The 21,061-nt window shown below is 46.4% G+C and overlaps 1 protein-coding gene across 2 annotated transcripts in view; it reads left to right on the forward strand.

The window, feature by feature from the left end:
* Kit (KIT proto-oncogene, receptor tyrosine kinase) overlaps window positions 1–21,061 on the forward strand; it is a 77,619-nt gene that overhangs the window by 20,497 nt on the left and 36,061 nt on the right. For both annotated transcript variants that reach the window (XM_051170243.1, XM_051170245.1), the window contains exons 2-5: window positions 11,465–11,737; window positions 13,846–14,127; window positions 15,316–15,455; window positions 19,819–19,993. In XM_051170243.1, the coding sequence (XP_051026200.1) occupies window positions 11,465–11,737; window positions 13,846–14,127; window positions 15,316–15,455; window positions 19,819–19,993 (870 nt within the window). The remainder of the gene's footprint in view (window positions 1–11,464; window positions 11,738–13,845; window positions 14,128–15,315; window positions 15,456–19,818; window positions 19,994–21,061) is intronic.

Here is a 21,061-nt window from a genome sequence, read left to right on the forward strand (position 1 = left end):
TGACTTATCCATTATGAAGAAAATTAGCATATTCATCTAGTTAAGTATAATTAATTCCTAGCATCTTTCAAAGCTAGAAAATCAGGGAGGCCTTTCCAAAGTGTTGATCATAGTTGAAAACGCCTCAGGGAAGCCATCCAAACGTCAGGATGAGCAGAAAACAAATGTGGTGAATACGTGCTGTGGAACGTTACTCAGCCTTGAACAGGGACTGCGTTCTGACATGCTACAGCCTAAAGGGTCTCCGTGACACTACAAGGACCATGTAAATCACACAAGGACAAATAGTGTGTGGGTACTCTTATTCATGGAGACACAAAGTTACACGAGTCTGGGGGAGAAAGGAGCGCAGAGTTGCTGGCTAGTGGGCAGTGTTTCTGCGTGGAAATGTGAACTGTATGGTAATGAATGGTTATAACGGTCCAGCAGCTCGAGTGCAGTTCATTCCACTCACCTGCATACTCCACAAATGCTCAAAGTGGTAAGACAACGTTATGCATAGTTTATCTAATAAATTTCTGAAATGCCCCAATTGCCATATGTGTGTACATGTGTATGTGTATGTGTGCACACACATACACGTGGATGTGTGAAAATGTTAATCATTTCTTACCAGGGTCTCATTTGACGCTATTAGAACTTGAGGCTGTAGGGACTGGAAATAGAGCCTAGGGTCCCCAGGCTTTATTTGCGGCAGTTTTTTTGTTTGTCACCTTTACTTTGCCTCCTGCGTCGGCAGACTTGGCATTTAGCAGAATTCTAAGACTCCCGGAAGAACATAGCATGCCAGAGGACGTTTAGTGTATCCATGTGCACAGGCCGGGTCTGTGACTGTGAAGACAGAGCACTCCTGACCTGGACCTGTGGCCAGCACCCACACAGATCCCTTCAGGCATGTTAGTGCACTGTGCAGCCAGAGAGGCTGCTGGGAGCAGGGCTGTCTGTGGCTTGGAGTCCAACTGTCCTCCTCTGGAGTGTGGCTGACTCTTGCCTCTTTTCTTGACCAGTCTCCTCCTCTGTTCTCGGTTGTTCCGTAAGTTCAGGAGGTTAATGCTGAGAGAAGTGCACAGCCCCTGACGCCAGCCCGAGCCCTGGCTGCACAGATGGCGGCTGGGGCCCTAGTTGGGTGTTTATTAGAGACCACTCCTTAGCTCCTCTTATCTGGTTCACGTTTCAGTAAGTGCTTTCCAGAAATCAAAACACGGAAACCTACATATTTACAGCAGGGGCTTTGCTGCACGGTGGGGGAAAACCCAGTGGAAATGAGAAAGTTCCTCCTCCCAGCTCCGGGATGTAGCCACATATGTTGTCCTTGTCAAACTGAGGGCTTATCTGCATCTCCAAAGGCCAAGTTTATAATGGCCGGGGAGTGCTTCCTGGCTTTGGGGATCTTTGAGATGAGGCCAGAGGGTAACCCTGCTTCCTCAGACACTCAGTCGGATTTTTCTGAGGGTGAGTGAGCAGGGACTATTTTAAAGGAAAATGTTTTCCTGGGGAAGCCTGTACTTTCTCGTAATTATATATCTAGAAGAAATTCTAAAAAAACAGCTAAGAAGAATCCTTGTAGGAGTGTGGGTGGACCAGGAATCACTGACCTTGTGGCATTATTCTGTTATGCCATGGATGGACATTTGAGGACCTTTGGTGCCTCTAAATCTTTAAGGAGAGCTCTTTACCTTCACTCCTTATGTTCTAAGTATTTGATTGTAGGTCCTGGATTTTTCAAGAGTGTTTATATTTATCTTTAGTTTTATTTATCTGTTTGCTTTGTGTGTTCGTGTAAGAGCACGCGTGTGCCACGGAACATATGTGTGGAGGTCGTAAGGTAACTTCTCAGAGTCGGTTCCTTCCCCTGCAGATCCCAGGAGTGGATTCAGATATCAGGCACAGCCCAAAGTGCCCAACCTGCTGAGCTGTCTTGCCAGCCCCTGGAATTCTCTGCTGGTGCCTTAAGAGCAATGATCTAAGTTTCCTGTCGCGGTGGGAGTTTTGAGGCAAGGTCTTAACTAGCCCAGGTGGGCCAGGAGTTGTTGGAGGCCAGATATGATCTGGAACTCCTGCCTCTCCTGGTCAGGCTTTTGGAGGGCTTGCTAGGATTACATGTCCATGTGGCCCACCTCAGTATAGGAGGCACTCTGGAGTTGAACCCAGGGCCTTTGGTGTGTGAGGCCAATGGTCTCTACCCACTGAGCCACGCCCCCAGCAGGCCCTGGACCCTCAGAGCTTTGAGAGTTTTGGACTTTAATTCTTGGATGAGGAGACTTGGCTCAGTAGTCAGGACTTGTGTGTGTCTCCACCTGGCTCATAGCCCCTTTAACCCGTTGGTAGTTGCTTGAAAGCAAACACAGGCAGTTATGTGTTTTATTTTAAGCATGTACAACTATTAAATCACAGCCAAACCAAATGTTTCACATTTTTTGCCCATGTCCTTCAATCGGTGCAAAGCTGTGCTGAATGCCAGGACTGTAAAAGTGCGCAGAGTCCTTCTTGGTCCCTTAGCAGCAGCAGAACTCGTGACATCTCTTTGATCTTGGGTATGCTTTCCAGAAGGCACAGGCAGCCTGAGGGCATCTTCTTTGCCACCAGAAAGCATGTTTAGGAAGTGGGAGGTGGGGGTAGGGCGCACCCCCCTACACGGGACCCTGCGGAGGGATCTAAGTAGAGAAATCCTTCACAGCGGGGCATGAGGTCAGGTCTGCCTAGGGATCAGGAATGTAATAGGCCAGAGCTGGGTGCAGCGGTGTCCTCTGTAGTGCTATTGCTCAACCGACAGAGACAGGAGATCACCTCAGTTTATGCCTGAGCGACATAGCAAGAGTTTAGCTCAAGAGGTGAAAACAATAACAAACGTCAAACCCGCAGACCAGAGAAGCAGAAACACTTGAATGATGGGAAAGGTGTGGTCAGTCGAGGTGGTTGATTAGCCCCGTGCTTGACCATGTGGTTAAGGGAGAAATGGCTGAACCCCTGAGTTCCTGCGCTTAGCAGCCGAGGCAGGAAGGGCCCAAGCTGAGGTGAATCCACTTGGCTGAAGGCCCCACGCAGCTGAGCAGGGAGGATGGAGGATGGAGAGGGCAGCCCACCCACTCCTGCCTCCCAGAGCGAACCCTCGAGATCCCCCCATCTCAGCCTCTTAAGCAATGGGACCGAAAGCTTGCCCCGCTGGGGTGCCAGGCCCCCCAGCTCCCTGCGGGGCCCCTGCTTTTATGAAATGTGGGCAGCTCAGCCAGGTCTCTCATTCTCAGCTGGTATTTCTCCACTTGGACTCCTCTGAAGGGCCCAGCAGAGAGCCTCATCTCCTTGTGCCATTGGTACATTTTCCTCAAAAGACTAGGTCCAGAGTATGAGAGGCTTACTGTAGTGTCTCGCCTTGACTTTGGTGCCCTTGAGCCAGTGTGGGCTCTTGCATAAGTGGGCCACGTGCAGCATTCTGGGAGCCCCTCTCTCCCAGCTGCCCCTGGGTCGTTACCTCCATTTGCGCCATCCACATGAAATGACTTAGCTCTTCAGTCTCCAACCCCTTTCAGTGACCTTGGGCCCTGTCTTTTGTCTCTGGTCTTTTAGCCCCACCCCCACCCTACCCCCTCCACCCCCAGTGATTTCACTGATACCCCTAGTTACCACCATTTCAGTCCAGTCCCCATTGGCAGGCCCATCACAGAGACCTAAAACATGAGTCTTTTGTTCCTTCAGTGGCCAGGGCCAGCCTACCTGGAGTGTCCCCTTAAGCACCATCTCACCTGGCTGCCCTCCTGCAGACCGCTCATGTCTCACTGGGTGTTGGCTAGGCCCTTCCTTGTTCCTCAGTGCTCTTTGTTCCAGCCCTCTTCCTCTTCGGGCAGGCTCCCCACCCCTCCTGTGGAGAAGCAGGCCCAGGGGTGACCCCAGTCCTAACCTCCAGCTGACCCTCACTGCTGTTTTTTTTTTTTAGAGGCTTGTACCTGAGCCCACTATCGCCCTCTCATCCCACATCCCACCCTTCCAGGAACCCCTTTCTGATCACTGCTGACACTCCATTCATTCCTCAGACGAAGTCACTTTTCTGTAGATAGTCCTCAAGTTACACCAGTAATAATGCTGATAAAAATCACAAGGAGTTATAAATGCATTTAATTAATATACTCAACCGGTCAGACATCATAGCTCAGCCTAGCTTATGTGAGACTCAGAACACGTATTAGCCCACAGTCAGCAAAATAATCTACCACAAAGCCAAGGCCTTGTAAGAAAGTACACTCCTAAAGCCCCAAGCCCAGTGTGTGTCCACTGAGGATTGCTTCTGAAGCTCCTGAGGTGAAAAGTCCTCTGTGGGCAGCCCTTCTGCTGGTACTATCTTCGTTGTGTGGCGCTGATCTGCGCAGTCTATCTCCAGCTGGCTCGGGGGCAGGCGGGCGGGCCGGTGTTCTTAGTCCTCAGCACTCCGCAGGTTAATGGAGGGACTGCGGAGACACAGCTCACACCTGTTGTGTTCATTACCAGCATGGCCGCTGTATTATGTTTGCTCGCTCCTTCTATTGGCTCTGTTCTGCAAACAGGCTCATCTTTAGGCCAGCCTTGACACACACTGCTGAAGGAGTGGCTTTGAAAAAAAAACCCTGCAAATAGACCTTGTTTTGTGAGTTTTAAACCGACTTGCAAGTGGCTGCATTTCTGTTGCTTGAAATGTAAAGTTGGCTCATAAATCTAACAGACTTTGTACAGACTGATATCCCGCCTCTAAGAGCTAAGCAGAAATGTGCATTAAACAAAGGGGTCGTTTTGAGGGCCCAGGGCCTAGGAGATGTTGTCAAAATTTATTTACATTATTGTCTAAACTTATGTGACCTTAGTGATGACCTCTACCAGTACTGTTATCTTTGTGTTACCTGATTAAGCATTACTCAGAAAGTCCTTTGGGGGGGCTGGAGAGATGGCTCAGAGATTTAAGAGCTCTGTCTGCTGTTCCAGAGGTCCTGAGTTCAATTCCCAGCAACCACACAGTGGCTCACAACCATCTGTAATGTGTTCTGATACCCGCTTCTGGCCTTCAGGTGTACATGGAGGCAGAGCACTGTGTACATAATAATAAATAAGTGTTAAAAAAAAAAGTCCTGTGTGAGTCTCGAGACAGGTGCAGACTGTACCTGAGGCTGAGAGCTCACTGCTGAGGGGTGCTGCTGCTGCTGCTGCAGGCTCAGGTCCCCACAGGAGTAGCTTACCCTCAATCCCTGGCACTATCATCTACTCTGAGACATTGCTCTGTCCCCAGACTCCGGCATCATGGCCCTGCCCCCTGGAGCCTTTCTTGGTTCTTCTGGGCAGCGCAATAGCTGTTTCCTTCTATCTGTAACACCTTGTTCACTAACAGGCCACTCTGTATCTCCTTCATCTTGTCTGTCTTCTGTACAGGGCTCTGGGCTTCCCATCAGCACTGTGTTTTAGTTGTGCAATGATTTGTTCCGAAGGAGTTGGCCTCCACATAGCAGCGTGTGGACCATCCTAGGCCCTCTGTGGCCTTTCTTCCCTTAGTGTGGGGGACGACCCAGAGACTCCCTACCCCTGGGAGTGGTCTGGGAGCCCGAATGACGTTCACGGAGCCCTTCCTCACTGCCGTGGCTTTATTCTTTTCCAGTGTCATCTTTGTAAGGTCTCTAGGATGTTGTGGGTAATTACCAGGGTCCTTCTGCCTCGATTTTTACCCATTATATTCTTATGGAGCTGTAAAAGTATGTCAGAAACAATATGGCACACACATCGTTAGGTTTTTTTTTTTTCTTTTTGTTATAGACGATAACAAAGTACAAAAACCGAGGAAGAATTGAACTACAAGGTGGAAGCCTACTTCCCCAAAACTAAACTAGGCCCCACTACGTGGGCTTTCTTCTCAACCATCACTTTACCTGCTTCCTTTTATTTACTCCAAAGGAGGAAAGACTTCGAAATGACTTCTGCACTTTTAACCACAGCCAGAAGAAGTCCAGCCTCTGCAGACATGGTCCTTTAGAAAGAAAGGGGCTCTGGGAGGCCAGGTTCACAGGAGCCAAGCATTCCTGCATGGGTCCGAGAGCAGCAGGCTCAGGCAGCCCCTCCGTGAGGAGGACTCCTGGTCAGCACTCAGTTTTGTTAGTTAACAATTGTAGCGAACACAGGTATGCCTCAGACATTTTTATTTTTAATTTTTTTTTTAATGGAAGTTGCCATATAAGAATTTAGGACCAATTTCTTTGAGATCTGGTTGCTTTCGAGTTTCAGGGGAGCTCTCGGAGGCATTCTGAGCAGCCATCCTTGCTGCACATACACCATACCCCAAAAGCAAGCTCTGTGGAGTCTCATTGGTTTCCTCCTAAGGAGTTCTCCTCCGTCAGGCTGAGTACAGGCTGTGAGTTGGGGGCCCCTCTAATCTAAACGGTTCAACCGCATTAAATCCAACAGTAGATCTCCCAGTGAGGCACCCCTACAGTTGTTGCTAATCATGATCCTTCAGCTGTTTCCCCCTTACACACTCGTGTGTGTGTGTGTGTGTGTGTGTGTGTGTGTGTGTGTGTGTGTTTTCACAGCACATACTTCATACATGTCCCGGCTTGGATGGTGTTTTATTATAATTTTAGGGTTTTTACTTGTTAGTTTCTCTCTCTCTCTCTTTTTCAAATTTAATTTTTTTTTTTTTTTTTGTTCTTTAAGACAGGCTTTCTCGGCGTAGCCCTGGCTGCCCTGAAACTCATTCTGTAGACCAGGCTAGCCTCAAACTCAGAGATCTGCCCTGCTTCTTCCTCCCCAGTGCTGAGATTAAAGGCGTGCACTACCACACCTGGCTTAATCTTAGGGTTTTAAAAAAAACCATATACACAACGTACAATGTGCTGTTTTAAAGTGTCCAGTTTAGCGGTGGGAACAAGTGCACCGTGTGGGACAGTCACCGTTCCTCCTCACTTCCAGGGCCTCTTCCTCCTCCCAGAAGGTTCCTCACCCACCTCCAGCCCCTTAATAACCTCCACGCTGCTTCCTGTCTCTGTTGCCCTCCTCCAGGTACCTCATGTAAGGAAGGACGTGTGTGTGTGTGTGTGTGTGTGTGTGTGTGTGTGTGTGTGTGTATGTATGTGTGTCTTCTCATGTTGTGGCATGTGTCATGTTGTAGCATGTGTCAGCGCCTCATTCTTTTCTTCTTCTTTTTATAGCTTGCTAATACTTCGTTGCATTGACACCCAAACATGTTGTTTCATCTGTTTGTAGACAGGTGTGTGCATAATGTCATGAAATGCTGTCCTGGGTAGACTTGAGCCCCTGCCTTCAGCTGACCTGATTTTGGATAAATTTGACACAGAAAATAGGGAAGACACTCTATTGAAGAGGCTCTGAGCAGAGGATGTGTTGACATTCCTTCTGCACCGGTGCTAAGGCTTTTCTCTGCTGTCTGTTTATGCTCCCCCTCTGTCGAGGGGACCATCGTTTGTGTGTGTGCATGTGTGTGTATGTGTGTGTGTGTGTGTGTTTGTTTTGTTTGGGTGAGCAAGGGCCAGCAGTAGCAAGGACTCGTGAGTGCTCACTGAAGAGCAGCTGTGCTCCCCATCTGACTCTCATTCATCATAAGATTTGGTCTCTAGGGTGGTGAGTCTCATCATATGTCATTTTCTTTTGGTTCATCAATTAACATGCTCGGGGACAAGAAAATGGCCACACATAATTAAGGAAGTACATTTAGTGACACAAAAATCCTGGTGTAGACAAAAGGCAGCCAAGTGAACAGATTGTGGAAAGCTTGTGAGAACCAGTATACACATCAAAATGTATATTTCAGTGTGTGTGTAAGTAAGTAAGTAAATGGGCACACACACCTCTGCAGGGAGGCCAGAGGAGGACTCAGGTGTTCCCTTGGTTGCTTATCACCCTACTCCCCTGAGACCTGCTCTCTGACTGACCTGGAGCCTGCTGCCTGGGCAGAGCCAGCTAGCCAGGGAGCCAGTGTGTGAGCGCCTGGGATCTGCCTGTCTCTGCTTGCCAGGCTGGAGTTACAGGGCCATGCTTTCATGCCTGGCTTTTTAGGTGGTACTGAGGCTAGGCTCTCAGTTGTGTTCCACCAGCCCTCCTACTCCTGAGCATCGCAGCAACCCTGGAGTAGCTTTCTAAGCAATGCTCCTTTGGTGTGAATCTCCGTTTTTCTAAATCTGAATCTCTGTTGTTGTTGTTGTTATTATTATTATTATTATTATTATTATTATTATTATTATTATTACCATGATAACAGCATTGAAGATAGTTTGCAAACAAGACAATAAACATTACCTTCACTTGTACCCTAGTACAACTCTTATTTTATAGTGTATATAAAAATTGAGCTTATAAGTCATTGTTGAGAATAAAACCCTGAATACTTCTAGTGGCAATTATTTTTAAATTTCACACGACAGTGTAAGGCATCAACTAAATTTTTGGATTAAGTTTGCTGTTAGTGTACGGAGGGTATTCTGTATTCATTGGAAGTAGTTAGTCAGTTTGTCTGTCCATTAGTCCCTCCCTTCCTCCCTCCCTCCCTCCCTCCCTCCCTCCCTCCCTTTTCTTTTCAACAAGGGGCTACATAATTGGGGTATAAGTAACTGAAACAGTAGCGCCTCCCTTTGTGCCACCCCCCCACCCCCCCACTTAAACTTTGGAATGCTTCTTAGGCTTCTGAAAACAGTCCCACTGCTCTACGTCTGTAAGCAGGCTGGGCCATGGAGCTGTGGAGCCTGGTGGCCCAGGTAGGCAACGTCACCTTACAGCATCTCTGATTCCTGGTGCTTAGTGACATTTGATGGTTATAAACCCTGTCACTGCTGTCCTTGGCAGTCTGTTGCTCTAACTGGGGATTGAAGCTGGTCATGCATATGGAAGCCTGCAGAGGACAATTTGAGCCTTTCTTTACAGTGCCTTCCGTCTGTCCCTGTTTCTAGGTGCTCCTTCTCCTGTCTGCACATGTGCGCAGCTTTCCTGGGTTCCTTACTGTGTGGCCTTCTTTACCTGTACATTTGGTTTTTTTTCTCCATCTTCCTGCCCTCAGGAGAGTCCCGCACTTGAAGCTGCCTGCCCTGGAATAGGCAGACATTGGCACTCCTGAAATTGTGTGCCCTTGAATTCCAAGAGACGTGTGTGTGTGTGTGTGTGTGTGTGTGTGTGTGTGTGTGTGTGTGATTTATTTTTATTGTTACTGTTGTTGTTTGAGACAGGTTTCCACTTTGTAGACCAGGCTAGCCTCAAATTCACAGCCATCTGGTTGCCCGTACCTCTGAAGTGCTGTACCATTTCGCCCATACCAATGGTACCACTGTACTGTTAAAGGTGCGTACCACCGTGTCTGGCCAGATCCCAGAGGTCTTTTTGTAACCATCTTAGAGTACTTTTTTTTCAAGACATGCTTTCTCTGTGTAGCCCTGGCTGTCCTGGACTCACTTTATAGACCAGGCTGGCCTTGAACTCACAGTGATCTGCCTGCCTCTGCCTCCCAAGTGTTGGGATTAAAGGTGAGTACCACCAGGCCCAGTGAGGACTTGTTTTTTTTAACCTGTGGTTTGCTATGTGGTATCTGCCTCAATCCCTCCTTCTTTCTGGCACTTTTTCTTTTTTTCTTTTTGGTTTTTCAAAAGAGGGTTTCTCTGTAGCTGTCCTGGAACTCACTCTGTAGTCGAAGCTGGCCTCAAATTTACAGAGATCCACCTGCCTTTGCCTCCCAAGTGCTGAGGTTAAAGGGTACTTTATTTTTTTGGTTTTGTTTTGTTTTGTTTTTGTCTTTTTTTTTTTTTTTTTTTTTTTTTTTTACACAGGGTTTCTCTATGTAGCCTTGGTTGTCCTGAACTCACTTTGTAGATCAGGCTGGCCTCAAAGTCACAGGAATTCCCTGCCTCTGCCTCCTGAGTGCTGGGATTAAAGGTGTGTGCCACCAGGCCGGCCTGGCTAAAGGGCGCTTTCTAATGTGTGGTCTTTGGCCTCCCTCCTTTCTCCTTCTCCCTTCCCTCTCTCCCTCTCTCCCTTGGTGATTTAATAACAAAATCAGCCTCTTCGTGACTTTTCTACTTGCTTTCGGCTGATAGAATCCTTGTTTTTGGAGGGTTCCATCTTGAAATCATTGTCGTCCCGTGATCATCCTGCAGGTTGGATCTTATGCCGAGGTGTGGGAGCTCTTGGTGGTCAGCCATGCTCTTCACTCAACCTTACCTGTCAGGCCTTCATTGGACTGTTTTCCGGCCAAGCGCCTCCCACACAGGCTTCCTGGAAGTCCAGCCTCTGCAGTCCTGTTCTCCGCCTCCCTCGGCTGATAGGGCCCAGGTCCAGTCCACCTCTTTTTCATCAGTCTAAACTTACAGCTGTGTTTCGTTTACTCTTGCACTTGAGCCGAGTCCATTCAAAGCATTTTTATTTATTATTACTGCATGCATGTGCACACACACGCGTGTACCACCGCCTTCAGAGGTCGGAGGGCAACATTTAGGAGCTGGTTTTCTTCCCCCACTTTTAGTTCAATGACAGGTTTGCCTAAGGAGTGCTTTTTACCCTGGTTCCCGGAGCAAAGTTCTTTTTTTTTTTTTTTAAGTTCTGAAATGTATGGAAAGAACATATATCACACCAGTGTGGACTCTCTGCGCATTAGGTAGATCAGACTGGAAGCCAGCATATTTGGTAAACTGCCTGAAGGTCTCATCCTGAAGGTGCCGCCATCATTTTCACAGCAACATTTAGATCATGTAGATATTTATTTCTGTGAGCATTGTCATGTAAGGAGTATTGTATGAAAATGGGTGAATTTCCAAAGCTTGAAGAAAAAGAAAAGGGTGTCCTGTCACATACAGTCACACACACACACACACACACACACACACACACACACACACACACACACACACACACACACACTCTCTCTCTCTCTCTCTCTCTCTCTCTCTCTCTCTCTCTCTCTCTCATACACTGTATGATTTATATGTAATAAATATATATCTATATCTGGCTTCCATTGTGTAAGATGTTGTTGCTGTGGGTTGTTTTGGTGGTGGCTGTTGTTTTTACCAAGACAGGGTTTCTATTGTAGCCCTGACTATCCTGGAACTCTCTCTGTATGTCCTTGATCCATCTGACCCTGCCTCCCTAGTGGTAGGATTATAGGTGGGCGCCATCAGGGCCGGCTGTTGCTGTGTGTTTTAAGGTGGATATTCGTGTGGCAGCACACCTTGAGGATAGACCATCATCATTAACATGCCCTGTGCAAAGTCGTGGACGCAAAGAAAGCCATGCATCCGTCTCAGCAACGTGTACACCAAGTACGACCCATAGGACAGACTGAAGGATGCAGAAAATAACTTTATAGATGGATTTAAACTTTAGACAGAATTCCCTTTGCAGCCACAAATAGCAGGGCTATTTTTGTTGTAGCGTACACAGAAGATGGAACTCAGTATTAGAAGAAATGCTTTATTTCGCCAAGACAGCTCACACTCAACACAGTCCTTGTTTTTCTTGGCAGGAACTTGCCAGCCATCTGTGAGTCCAGGGGAGCTCTCTCCGCCGTCCATCCAGCCAGCACAGGCAGAGTTAATAGTCGAAGCTGGCGACACAATCAGGCTGACATGTGTTGATCCTGCCTTCCTCAAATGGACTTTCGAGACCGTCGTTGATCGAATGAGCGAGAATCAACAGAATGAATGGATTCAGGAAAAAGCTGAGGCCGCTCACACGGGCAAATATACCTGCATCAACCGCAGTGGCCTCAGGAGCTCAATTTACGTGTTTGTCAGAGGTAAACGCTGGACTCCCCGTGTCGCGGTGCTGCAGAGTGTCCGGTGCCCTGCCCTTACTCCCAGGTGACATGCAGGCGAACAAACCACAGGCAGAATGTTGCCAGCTGGTTCTAGAAGGCCTAGCGTAAATGTTTTCCTTCACTGCCTTTCCCTGTTAGAGCCACAGTGGCTTTGAGTGTGACCCCAGTTGGGGGTCTGCAAGGCCATAACTTGATTACAGGCTGGTTAGCCCATTTGTCTTGGTGCTTGGAGTCAACCCCAAGAATAAATTAGACCCTTTGGGAAAACTGCATTTTAATGCCTTGAGATACTAAATATTCCCACTTAGTAAAAACACTTCAGGGAACCCAAGGCCTCAAAAGGCCTGAACAGGCTTAGCACTTCAAAAGACTTGGCCCACTCTTAAGGGAGTAAATTCCAGAAAAATTACTCAGACAGCTACGTATCCCTTGTCAGTCATAAGTTCTCTGGGAGTTGGTTCTTTTCAATAGTTAGAACCTCTTGGAAACAAGAGACAAAGAGCTGTGACAGCTGAATTCCTAAATCTCATTTTCTAGATGAAGTCTGCAATTTGTGTGTGTGTATATGCGGACGTGTGTGTGTGTGTGTGTGTGTGTGTGTGTGCAGGCCCGCACATAGTTTTGCTATCATGTCAGGAACCCACAGGGCTGCATCCTTTGGAAAATGTAAAAACCAAGCTAATGACAGTTTCAGAGACAATTGGGAGGAAATGGAAGTCCTGCTTGTAGTGCGGCTTGTGATGGGACTGGGCCTGTCACTTCTAATGTGCTCACGATTCTGAAGAGTACAGTGCATGTATTTCCAGTGCCTGGGAGATGTGCAGCCTAGCGCCTCCATTTCTCACTGTGGGTTTTAGATAAGATGAGCAGTCTCCCTCAGGGGATTGTTAGGGAAACACAATTATACAAATCCTAGCATGCTCAAACAGGGGTTAATAAAGCTGCCTTGGAAGATTGCCGTGAAATGGACTGTGCCTCTGCCGCCTTTATCAGTTGTCCTTCCTTAAGTGGGCAGCTGAGGGGACAGGCTCACTGATAAGCCACAGCTGAGCTTCAGGGTTCTGCTTCGGAACTGTTGAGCCCATCCCCAGGCGGCTGGCGACGTTGGGGAAGGCGTTTTTTTGTAATTTTCAGGTGGTAATGAAAGTACCATTTGGCTTAATGATGGGCTGCGTAGACACTGCCGTGTCTGAGGAGCCAGCTGAGTGAGCCGGACTAGTCAGAGCTCACGCCCTTGTGTCACATTTAGACCCTTGACTAGTCCATGCCGCTGGGAGGAAGGAAAGTGGCGCACCCTTTTGGAGAGTCTCCATCCTGGTGACTGAGAAAGTAGAGAGACAAAACCAACTATGGCTTCTGATCATGGTTTTAGTCATGAAGGTTTGATTTAAAAAATAAATAAATAAATAAATGATAAAACAAATATACTTCACTGGAAACAAATTCTGTTTATGTGTTATAGCATTTGACTTTCAGGTGGAAAGGATAGTTTTCAAACAGAATTTCGGGGGGCTGGGATGAGTCAAGTGAGTGCACGCCCTACAAGCACAAGGACCTGCATTTGATCCTTAGCGCCCACATAAAAAGCCAGTGTGTTGGAGGCTTGCGAGGAAGCTCAGCCTTTAAGAACACTTGCGCTTTCACAGACGACCCAGTTTGGGTGCTTCCCAGCACCCACGTTGGCGGTTCACAACCACTTAGAATGCCAGCTCCAGGGGATCTGATGCCCCTTCCAGTCTCCCATCTGCAGGCACATAGTCCATGAACAGACAAGGTAGCACGTACTCACACCCATAAGTTAAAATTTTAAAAAATTGATATTTATTGTGTTACACAAAACTTGTAAATATCTTGTCTTTTAAAAATGTTTTCAGAGAGTAGAATGTGTTGGTGTACACCTTTAATCCAGCTGAGGCAGGTGGATCTCTGTGAGTTCAAGGCCAGCCTGGTCTACAGGTTCCAGGCCGGCCAGGGCTGCATAGTGAGACCCTGTCTCAAACAAACAAACAAACAAACAAACAAACAAACAGTGTTTGCATCGTGCCTGCACAGCCACGTGACACACTGACTTCTGCTCTGCTTCGTAGATCCTGCCATCCTTTTCCTGGTTGGCCTGCCCTTGTATGGCAGAGAAGACAACGACACATTGGTCCGCTGCCCTCTGACAGACCCAGAGGTGTCCAATTATTCCCTCAGGGAGTGTGATGGGAAATCTCTTCCCAAAGACCTGACATTTGTCCCAAACCCCAAGGCTGGCATCACCATCAAAAACGTAAAGCGCACCTACCACCGGCTCTGTCTCCGCTGTGCCGCCCTGCGAGAGGGCAGATGGGTACTGTCTGACAAATTCATCCTGAAAGTGAGGGCAGGTAAGGCCTCTTTTCTGACATCTTATGGGAGATGGAGAACCCTGTTCATGGGTCTGACTTCTCTCTTTCCACTTAACCTAAGGCATTAGGACATAGACCTAGTAACGGACATTTGTGAATTCCTCCAGAGTAATAGGTCCACGGCTGTTGGGCATTTAAACCTGCTGGTTTGGGGAATCCCAAAGTGACATGCTTGCCACAAGTGTTCCTGCTCGGTGGGAAGATTACATTTGAAGAAATTTGTCTACAAGGAATGTATGTGTTCTTTAATTTGCTGTGGATACATGACCTGATTTTTTTTTTCCTGTTAGTTGTTGGTTCTAATGCATTCCCAAGCCATTCAGGCTCTGGGAAAGAAAGTACCCGTGCCCCGTGGCATCACACTGAAACTTTCAGTACCAGAAGATAAAACTCGACTTTATAGTTAAGACTGTAATTGAGCATCACTTTGGGATTCAACTGATGAGGAGAATTTTTAACCTGCTTTCGAAAAACTGTACTCATTAAAATGAAGGACATTGGAGTTATTTGAAACCTGGAGTTCTCAGAAATAAGCAAGGTGTGATTGTGTAATGTACGGGAAAGGTGCCCATTTGGCTAAAGGAATATTAGCTGTAGTCTAGGTCCTTAAGAAATCAAGGATAAAGAGTAAATCTGCTTCGCTATGCTAACCTCTCCTCCCTCCATGGAAAAGCCAGAAGTGCCTCCTACTGTGCACCCTTCCTTTCTCACTCAGTGGGAATAAAATGGGCTTGCAGGATCAATGACTGAATTGGTAGTGTATTTAGGCACGCAAACAATACAGACTGGTTAGTCTTGTGCTTTACATTTTGTTTAATGATCCAATGTAAGCTGTGCACATTCAAGAAAAGAACAAGTCAGGGTCTAGAGAAGGGGCTCAGAAGTGAAGGGTGCTCTCTGCTCTCGTAGAAGATCAGTGTGGATCCGAGCCCCCCACCCTCGGTGGCCTCCATCTGCCTGCACCTCCAGCTCCAGGAGAGTCTACACCCTCCATTAGGCTCTCTCAGACACCTCGCACATGGCACACATATACAAAGACACACACAGATAAGTAAAACAAAAAAATGGCTGTAAAGAGGAAAAAGAGGCACCTTGAAAATAAGGCAAGTGAAAATCCGTGCTGTAATGGGGTGACTGACGCGAGGGCCATGCTGCTTTTACTTCTAGCCATCAAGGCTATCCCAGCTGTGTCTGTGGCCAAAACAAGCCATCTCCTTAGGGAAGGGGACAAGTTTGCCGTGACGTGCACCATAAAAGACGTGTCTTCTTCCGTGGGCTCCATGTGGATAAAGCTGAACCCTCCTCAGGTGAGCAAGTCCTGGTCATTTCCTGTGTCGGTGCGTTGCTGTCTCTGTCTGGAAGATTGTGCAGTTCTCTACATGGCAGCGCTGGCTGGCGTGGCTGTTAGCAACTGGCGGAGAGTGCATTCACATGCTGGCTGCCTGCTTACAGCACAACAGCTGCATCTGCTATCAGTGGCCAACAACTGCCACGCTGCCACTATATTTTGAGAACAGAGAGGGGCAACAGCCTCAGGTTATTAGCGCTGGTTTTGTTTGTTTGAAATGACTTTGGTAAGGAAATTGAAAGACAAAACAAAACCAATGAATAGCTGTATAACCTTCAGGTAAAACTATTGTCTGCTTAGGCCAGAGATGACAACGAGTTGTCAGCACCCCTCCGCCTCTCAGTGGTGTCCTGTATGGCCCCCAAAGCTCTTCTGATCCCCCCAGAGTGGCCGGTTCATCTGGGAGATGGGGTTCTCTGCTGTGTGTGCTGTATTTCCCCCTGTGAGGCTGTTCACCTGAGATGAAGCTGCTGATGGTTTTCCGTTTGTTTTGGTTGCTATTGATAAAATGGTTATCTTTAATGTGAAACACTCTCGTTCAGCTGACCGATATACATCGAATGCCCACTATATGTCAGATACTGTGCTGGGCATATCTTAAATACATTTTTCCAGGTGCTCCCCTGCCCTATCTCTTTTTCTTTCAGTACTAAGGCTTGAACCCAAAGGTGTTATGCCTGTGAGACAAGGGCACTGTCTAACCAATTTTAGACAGTTATATTTGGATGGACACACACACACACACACTCAATGGCAAGGTTTCAAAACTCTTAATTTTCTGGATATTTTGCATTAATATTTGCATTTGGCTGAGTTTTCTTTCTATTTTTCAGTACTGTTAGTGAGATGATTGCCTAACCATCAGTAGCTCCTCTTTATTTCACACGTGGAATGTGAAATGGAAAAAGGAATAGATTTTATTCCTCCTCTTCCTCCTCCTCTTGGACAGTATCCAACACTGTCGATTTCATGCTTGCATAAAGAATTCTGTGCTAAACGCATAGCCATGGTGATCCGCATAATAATGGCATTTGTGCAGACCTTGATGGATGATAGCTTGCTTCGTCTATGAAGCCTGCTACTGGCCAGGGGATGGATCGTACTGGAGACTTGTTCTTCCAAACCACTGGCTCACAGGAACAACTTTTAGTTTTCAGACCATCTAATGTAATAGAAATAATAGCTTCTGTATGGATTTTGGGCTAACCTTACAGCACACAATCCCATATTAATTGGCTTTCTATAATCCTCGATTTCAGATGAGAGGACAATTTGGACTGTGTGTGTGTATCTGAGCCTGTGTATACTTGAGAATTAGCCCTTTTAAGATGAGAAATTCAATTGCCCCAGGCGGTTCTGTTGTGAACCACGGTTCCCAGGAGCCCTGCCTGCCATTCCCAATTAACCCACTGGCAATGGTAGCGAAGTCGTTAGTGTTAGAAACCCGTTGGGGAGATCCCAGTGTGTGCCTCCAAGGGTTAAAGCAAACCAAATCATGTGCAGACAGCATGCAACGTGTGACTTGCAGATGGGACTCTTGGCTCTCCGCCAGGGTTCACCATGAATCTTTTATTGATCCTTTGGCATAATTTGGAACGCTGTTAGCACTATCAGATTATTTTTTAAAATCCATGATGTTTGATCTTGACCACTTAGAGGAAGTTTCACTCGTGAGAAACAGAGGCTGCACTGCGACCTTAAGATTTGTCTCGATTATCTGTTGGAAGCATGCAAGTCTGGGTGTTTATACAGTGCTTGCTCATCTTGGCTAGGCTTTTCGAGTGCTTCCAAACGCTAATGTTTCCATTTGCTGCTTTCAGTGCTGAGCTTGGCGGTATGCTAAATCATGATCTTTGACTTTGGGTGTTGCTAGAACACCTTTTGGCCAAGCGATTTTGTTCTGCGCTGACCATCTCAGAGTTTGTGCTTAGTGCCCTTTGGGGACTCTGGCTCTAGGAAGAAGAAGTGGTGGTCCGTGTGTTCTTTATCATTGTGGCTTTGGAGAGAAGTCAGAAACAGTGCCATAAGGCTGGCGCAAGGCTGGTGGGTCATTTTGGGTTGGTAGTGATCCTATGCACCGAATTGGGAGATTTCTACCAGAAGAGATGGCTTGGGATCTTCAGCAGACAGTACTGGGAAGGCATTTAGAGGCCTATTTGTTAGTTCACACCTTGTGTGAGGCCAGGTGTGTCTCCGACTTGATCAAGAGCTCACAGCCAGTTAATGGCCAGACAGATTCTCTTGCTGTTAATGACTCTTGGGCCATCAACTTTTATGTATGCTTAGTTTAACACGACAGGATTCCAAACATTGTGGGCTGGTTATAAGCACAGTGACAGCTCTTGCTTTGCTTGTGTGAGGCCTTCAGTTCCCAGCCCTGAAGAAAAATTCCTAAACTATAATTATACAAGGAGGAAAGAAAGAAAGAAAGAAAGAAAGAAAGAAAGAAAGAAAGAAAGAAAGAAAGAAAGAAAGAAAGGCATTGTCTATGTTTGTAGCTAGCAATGCTATATATACTAGAAATCTAATGTGAGCTCCATGTGTCATTTAAATTTTTCTGATAGGCACATTCCAAAAATAAGTTATTGTAATGTCATATTTGACCCAGTAGTGTGAAATACTACCATTTCCTACTAAAATTAACATAAAAGTTATTAATAACATATTCTGTATCTTATAATTCTAAGTGACCAGCATCTAGGTTATATTTTATGTGGACTCACAGCTACCGATTTGACATACTCCATAGTCACAGGTGGCAGGCCTTTCTTAATGCCAGGTAGCCTGCATGTTTCCCACGTTTCTCTTGTTTTCCCCGTGTGCATGCGTTACCACTTGCTTGCAGTTTTAAGACTGATGCTTTGTTTGTAATCGATTCTCACTGTTGTAGCCCAAGCTGCCCTAAGCCTTTAGCCTTCTGCCTGTCTCGGCTCCCAAGTGCAGGCATTTCACACCTGTGCTACCTCGTCTCCTCCTATGCTAATATAAGCATTTCTCTTATCTCCTAATACAGTCACAATCTTTATAGCAACATTTACCTCATGGATAGTCATGTCATTTCAAGCGTCACTGCAGACAGTATCATGGAACTGTTGTCTTCTTTTGCAGTGTCCCTTAGGCACAGAAGATCTGCCAAGCTCCTTTCCAGTACTTTTTCCATCACCAGCACCAGATGCTGGCCTAACATGGCTGGGGCAGTGTAGCTGGCCATCGGCTGGGCATCGCCTGTGCCCTTGGTCTTTGCCAGTTGCTTGCTTGCTTTAATTGATGTTGTTTTCCCCATTGTAATGGGAATGTGTGCACATGGCAGCCGATTTGGAAGATGCAGAGTGCGGAATTGGACCTCTTTGAATGTCTTCAGTGGCGCTGCCTGTATTAAAGTTCTCCTATGATTTTTCTTGTGCAAGCATCTCTCCATGTCTAGTCTGCAGACAGATCACAAAATGACACCACAAGGGCAGAGCCACGGTCCTTTCTTGTCAGCCTGCTCAAATGCTGTGTGTTGTGTCATGGGCCTCCTCCCTTGAGTAGTTAAGAAAATTCTGCTGGGTTGAAAACTCTGGTGGTGAATGAACTTTCCAAGTTAGTTGTACATATTCTGACTCTAATTTTATTTTTGAAGGTACTAAATGTTAATTTAAAAGGTTATGTGTTTCCTTTCAGTCATTAGGCGCACACGTAAGAAGGGTAGTGGACTGGTGGGGTAGTGGTGGTGGCTGGGATGTAGCTCTGTTGGTAGGGTGCTTGCCTGGCATGCATGAAAGCCTGGGGTTCAATGCATAGCAAGCACATCACAAGCCAGGCTTGATGGTGGCATATGCCTGTGAGCCCTGTATTCAGCTGGAGCGAGGCAGGTGGCTCAGAAATTCAAGGTCATGCCTGCCTCCGTAGGGATTTAGAAGCTGTCCCGGTCTACATAGAGATCCTATCCCAAAGAAACAAAACAAAACAAAAAGGATGTATTAATATGACATAAGGGTGCTGACTCATTGTGAAATATCAGTATTCTGTAATATTTCTTGTGGGGTGACTACCAAAACCTAATACTGCAGAGAGCTTGGAATGAATTTTCCTTTTTTTTTTTTTTTTTCTTCCAATCATTCATAATGACTATCTTTCAATATAATCCTGTGATATGAAGGGTTCCAGTGACAGGCTTGTCACGACGCTTTATAATTCCCCCTCAGCAGTGTATAATGAATGCTAATACGGAGAAGTTAATTGCTGCTATTTTTAATTTAGGAAAGATCCTGAATATAAATTATATGGTAATCTTTGTTTTTTTTTTTTTTTTTTTTTTTCTCTCCCTCCCCTTCTGAAAGCCTCAGACCAAGGCACAGGTAAAGCGCAATAGCTGGCACCAGGGTGACTTCGATTATGAACGCCAGGAGACACTGACTATCAGCTCAGCAAGAGTTAATGATTCTGGAGTGTTCATGTGCTATGCCAATAATACTTTTGGATCAGCAAATGTCACAACAACCTTGAAAGTAGTAGGTAAATATCTCTACGGGAATGTATAAATTACCGGCAATAGTGAACGGAGAAATTACTAGATAGCTTTCTTTTATGCAAATGGGATTCTAAGAAGCGATTCTTAGAACGTATTGTCACTGAATGAATGAATGAATGAATGATACAAATTTTATCCCTGGAGGAGCTTCTTGCCAGCAGAACACAAAGCCAGATCCTACCAGTTTACCCAAATGACAGTGGGGAGCTGTCATTGAACTTCAGACCTGTCACTCTGTGCTCCCATCTTCCCCTCCCCCATAAGCAAAGCATATGCTCAGTTTCCCCTCCTGGCCCCCCCGCCCCTCCCCCCAGTGGATCGAGTTTGGAAAGGACCGTGGATGTTCTTTGTCAGGCTTCAGAGATGCGCAGACCGGAGTGTTTCTCTGTCTTCTGGGATGTTATGTTTGTCAGTTGTTGGCTTTAGTCCCTTTGTGGTCTCTGCTGAATTGGGTTTCTCCAGCCTCTTGGATTCTCTCTCTGTTCTGTAGCTTTAAAAACCCACCGCTTTCTCCACATCCTCGCCAACATGTGGTGTCATTTGAGTTTTTGATCTTAGCTATTCTGATGGGTGTAAGATGGAATCTCAGAGTTGTTTTGATTTGCATTTCCCTGATGACTAAGGAGGTTGAGCATTTCTTTAAGTGTTTCTCGGCCATTTGATATTTCTCTGTTGAGAATTCTCTGTTAAGTTCCAAGCCCCATTTCACAATTGGGTTGTTTGGTTTTGTGGTGTTTAATTTCTTGAGTTCTTTATATATTTTGGATATTAAACCTTTGTCAGATGAAGGGTTGGTGAAGATCTTTTCCCAATCTGTACACTCCTTCATTGCTGGTGGGAATGAAAACTAGTACAACCACTTTGGAAAGCTATCTGGTGCTTTCTCAGAAAAATGAGAATAGGGCTTCCTCAAGACCCAGCTATCCCACTCCTTGGAATATATCCAGAAAATGCCCTACCACATAACAGGGACATATGCTCAACCATGTTCATAGCTGCTTTATACATAATAGCCAGAACATGGAAACAGCCTAAGTGTCCCTCAGTAGAAG

Source organism: Acomys russatus, chromosome 28 (genome assembly GCF_903995435.1).
Source record: "Acomys russatus chromosome 28, mAcoRus1.1, whole genome shotgun sequence".
Taxonomy (NCBI): Eukaryota; Metazoa; Chordata; class Mammalia; order Rodentia; family Muridae; genus Acomys; species Acomys russatus.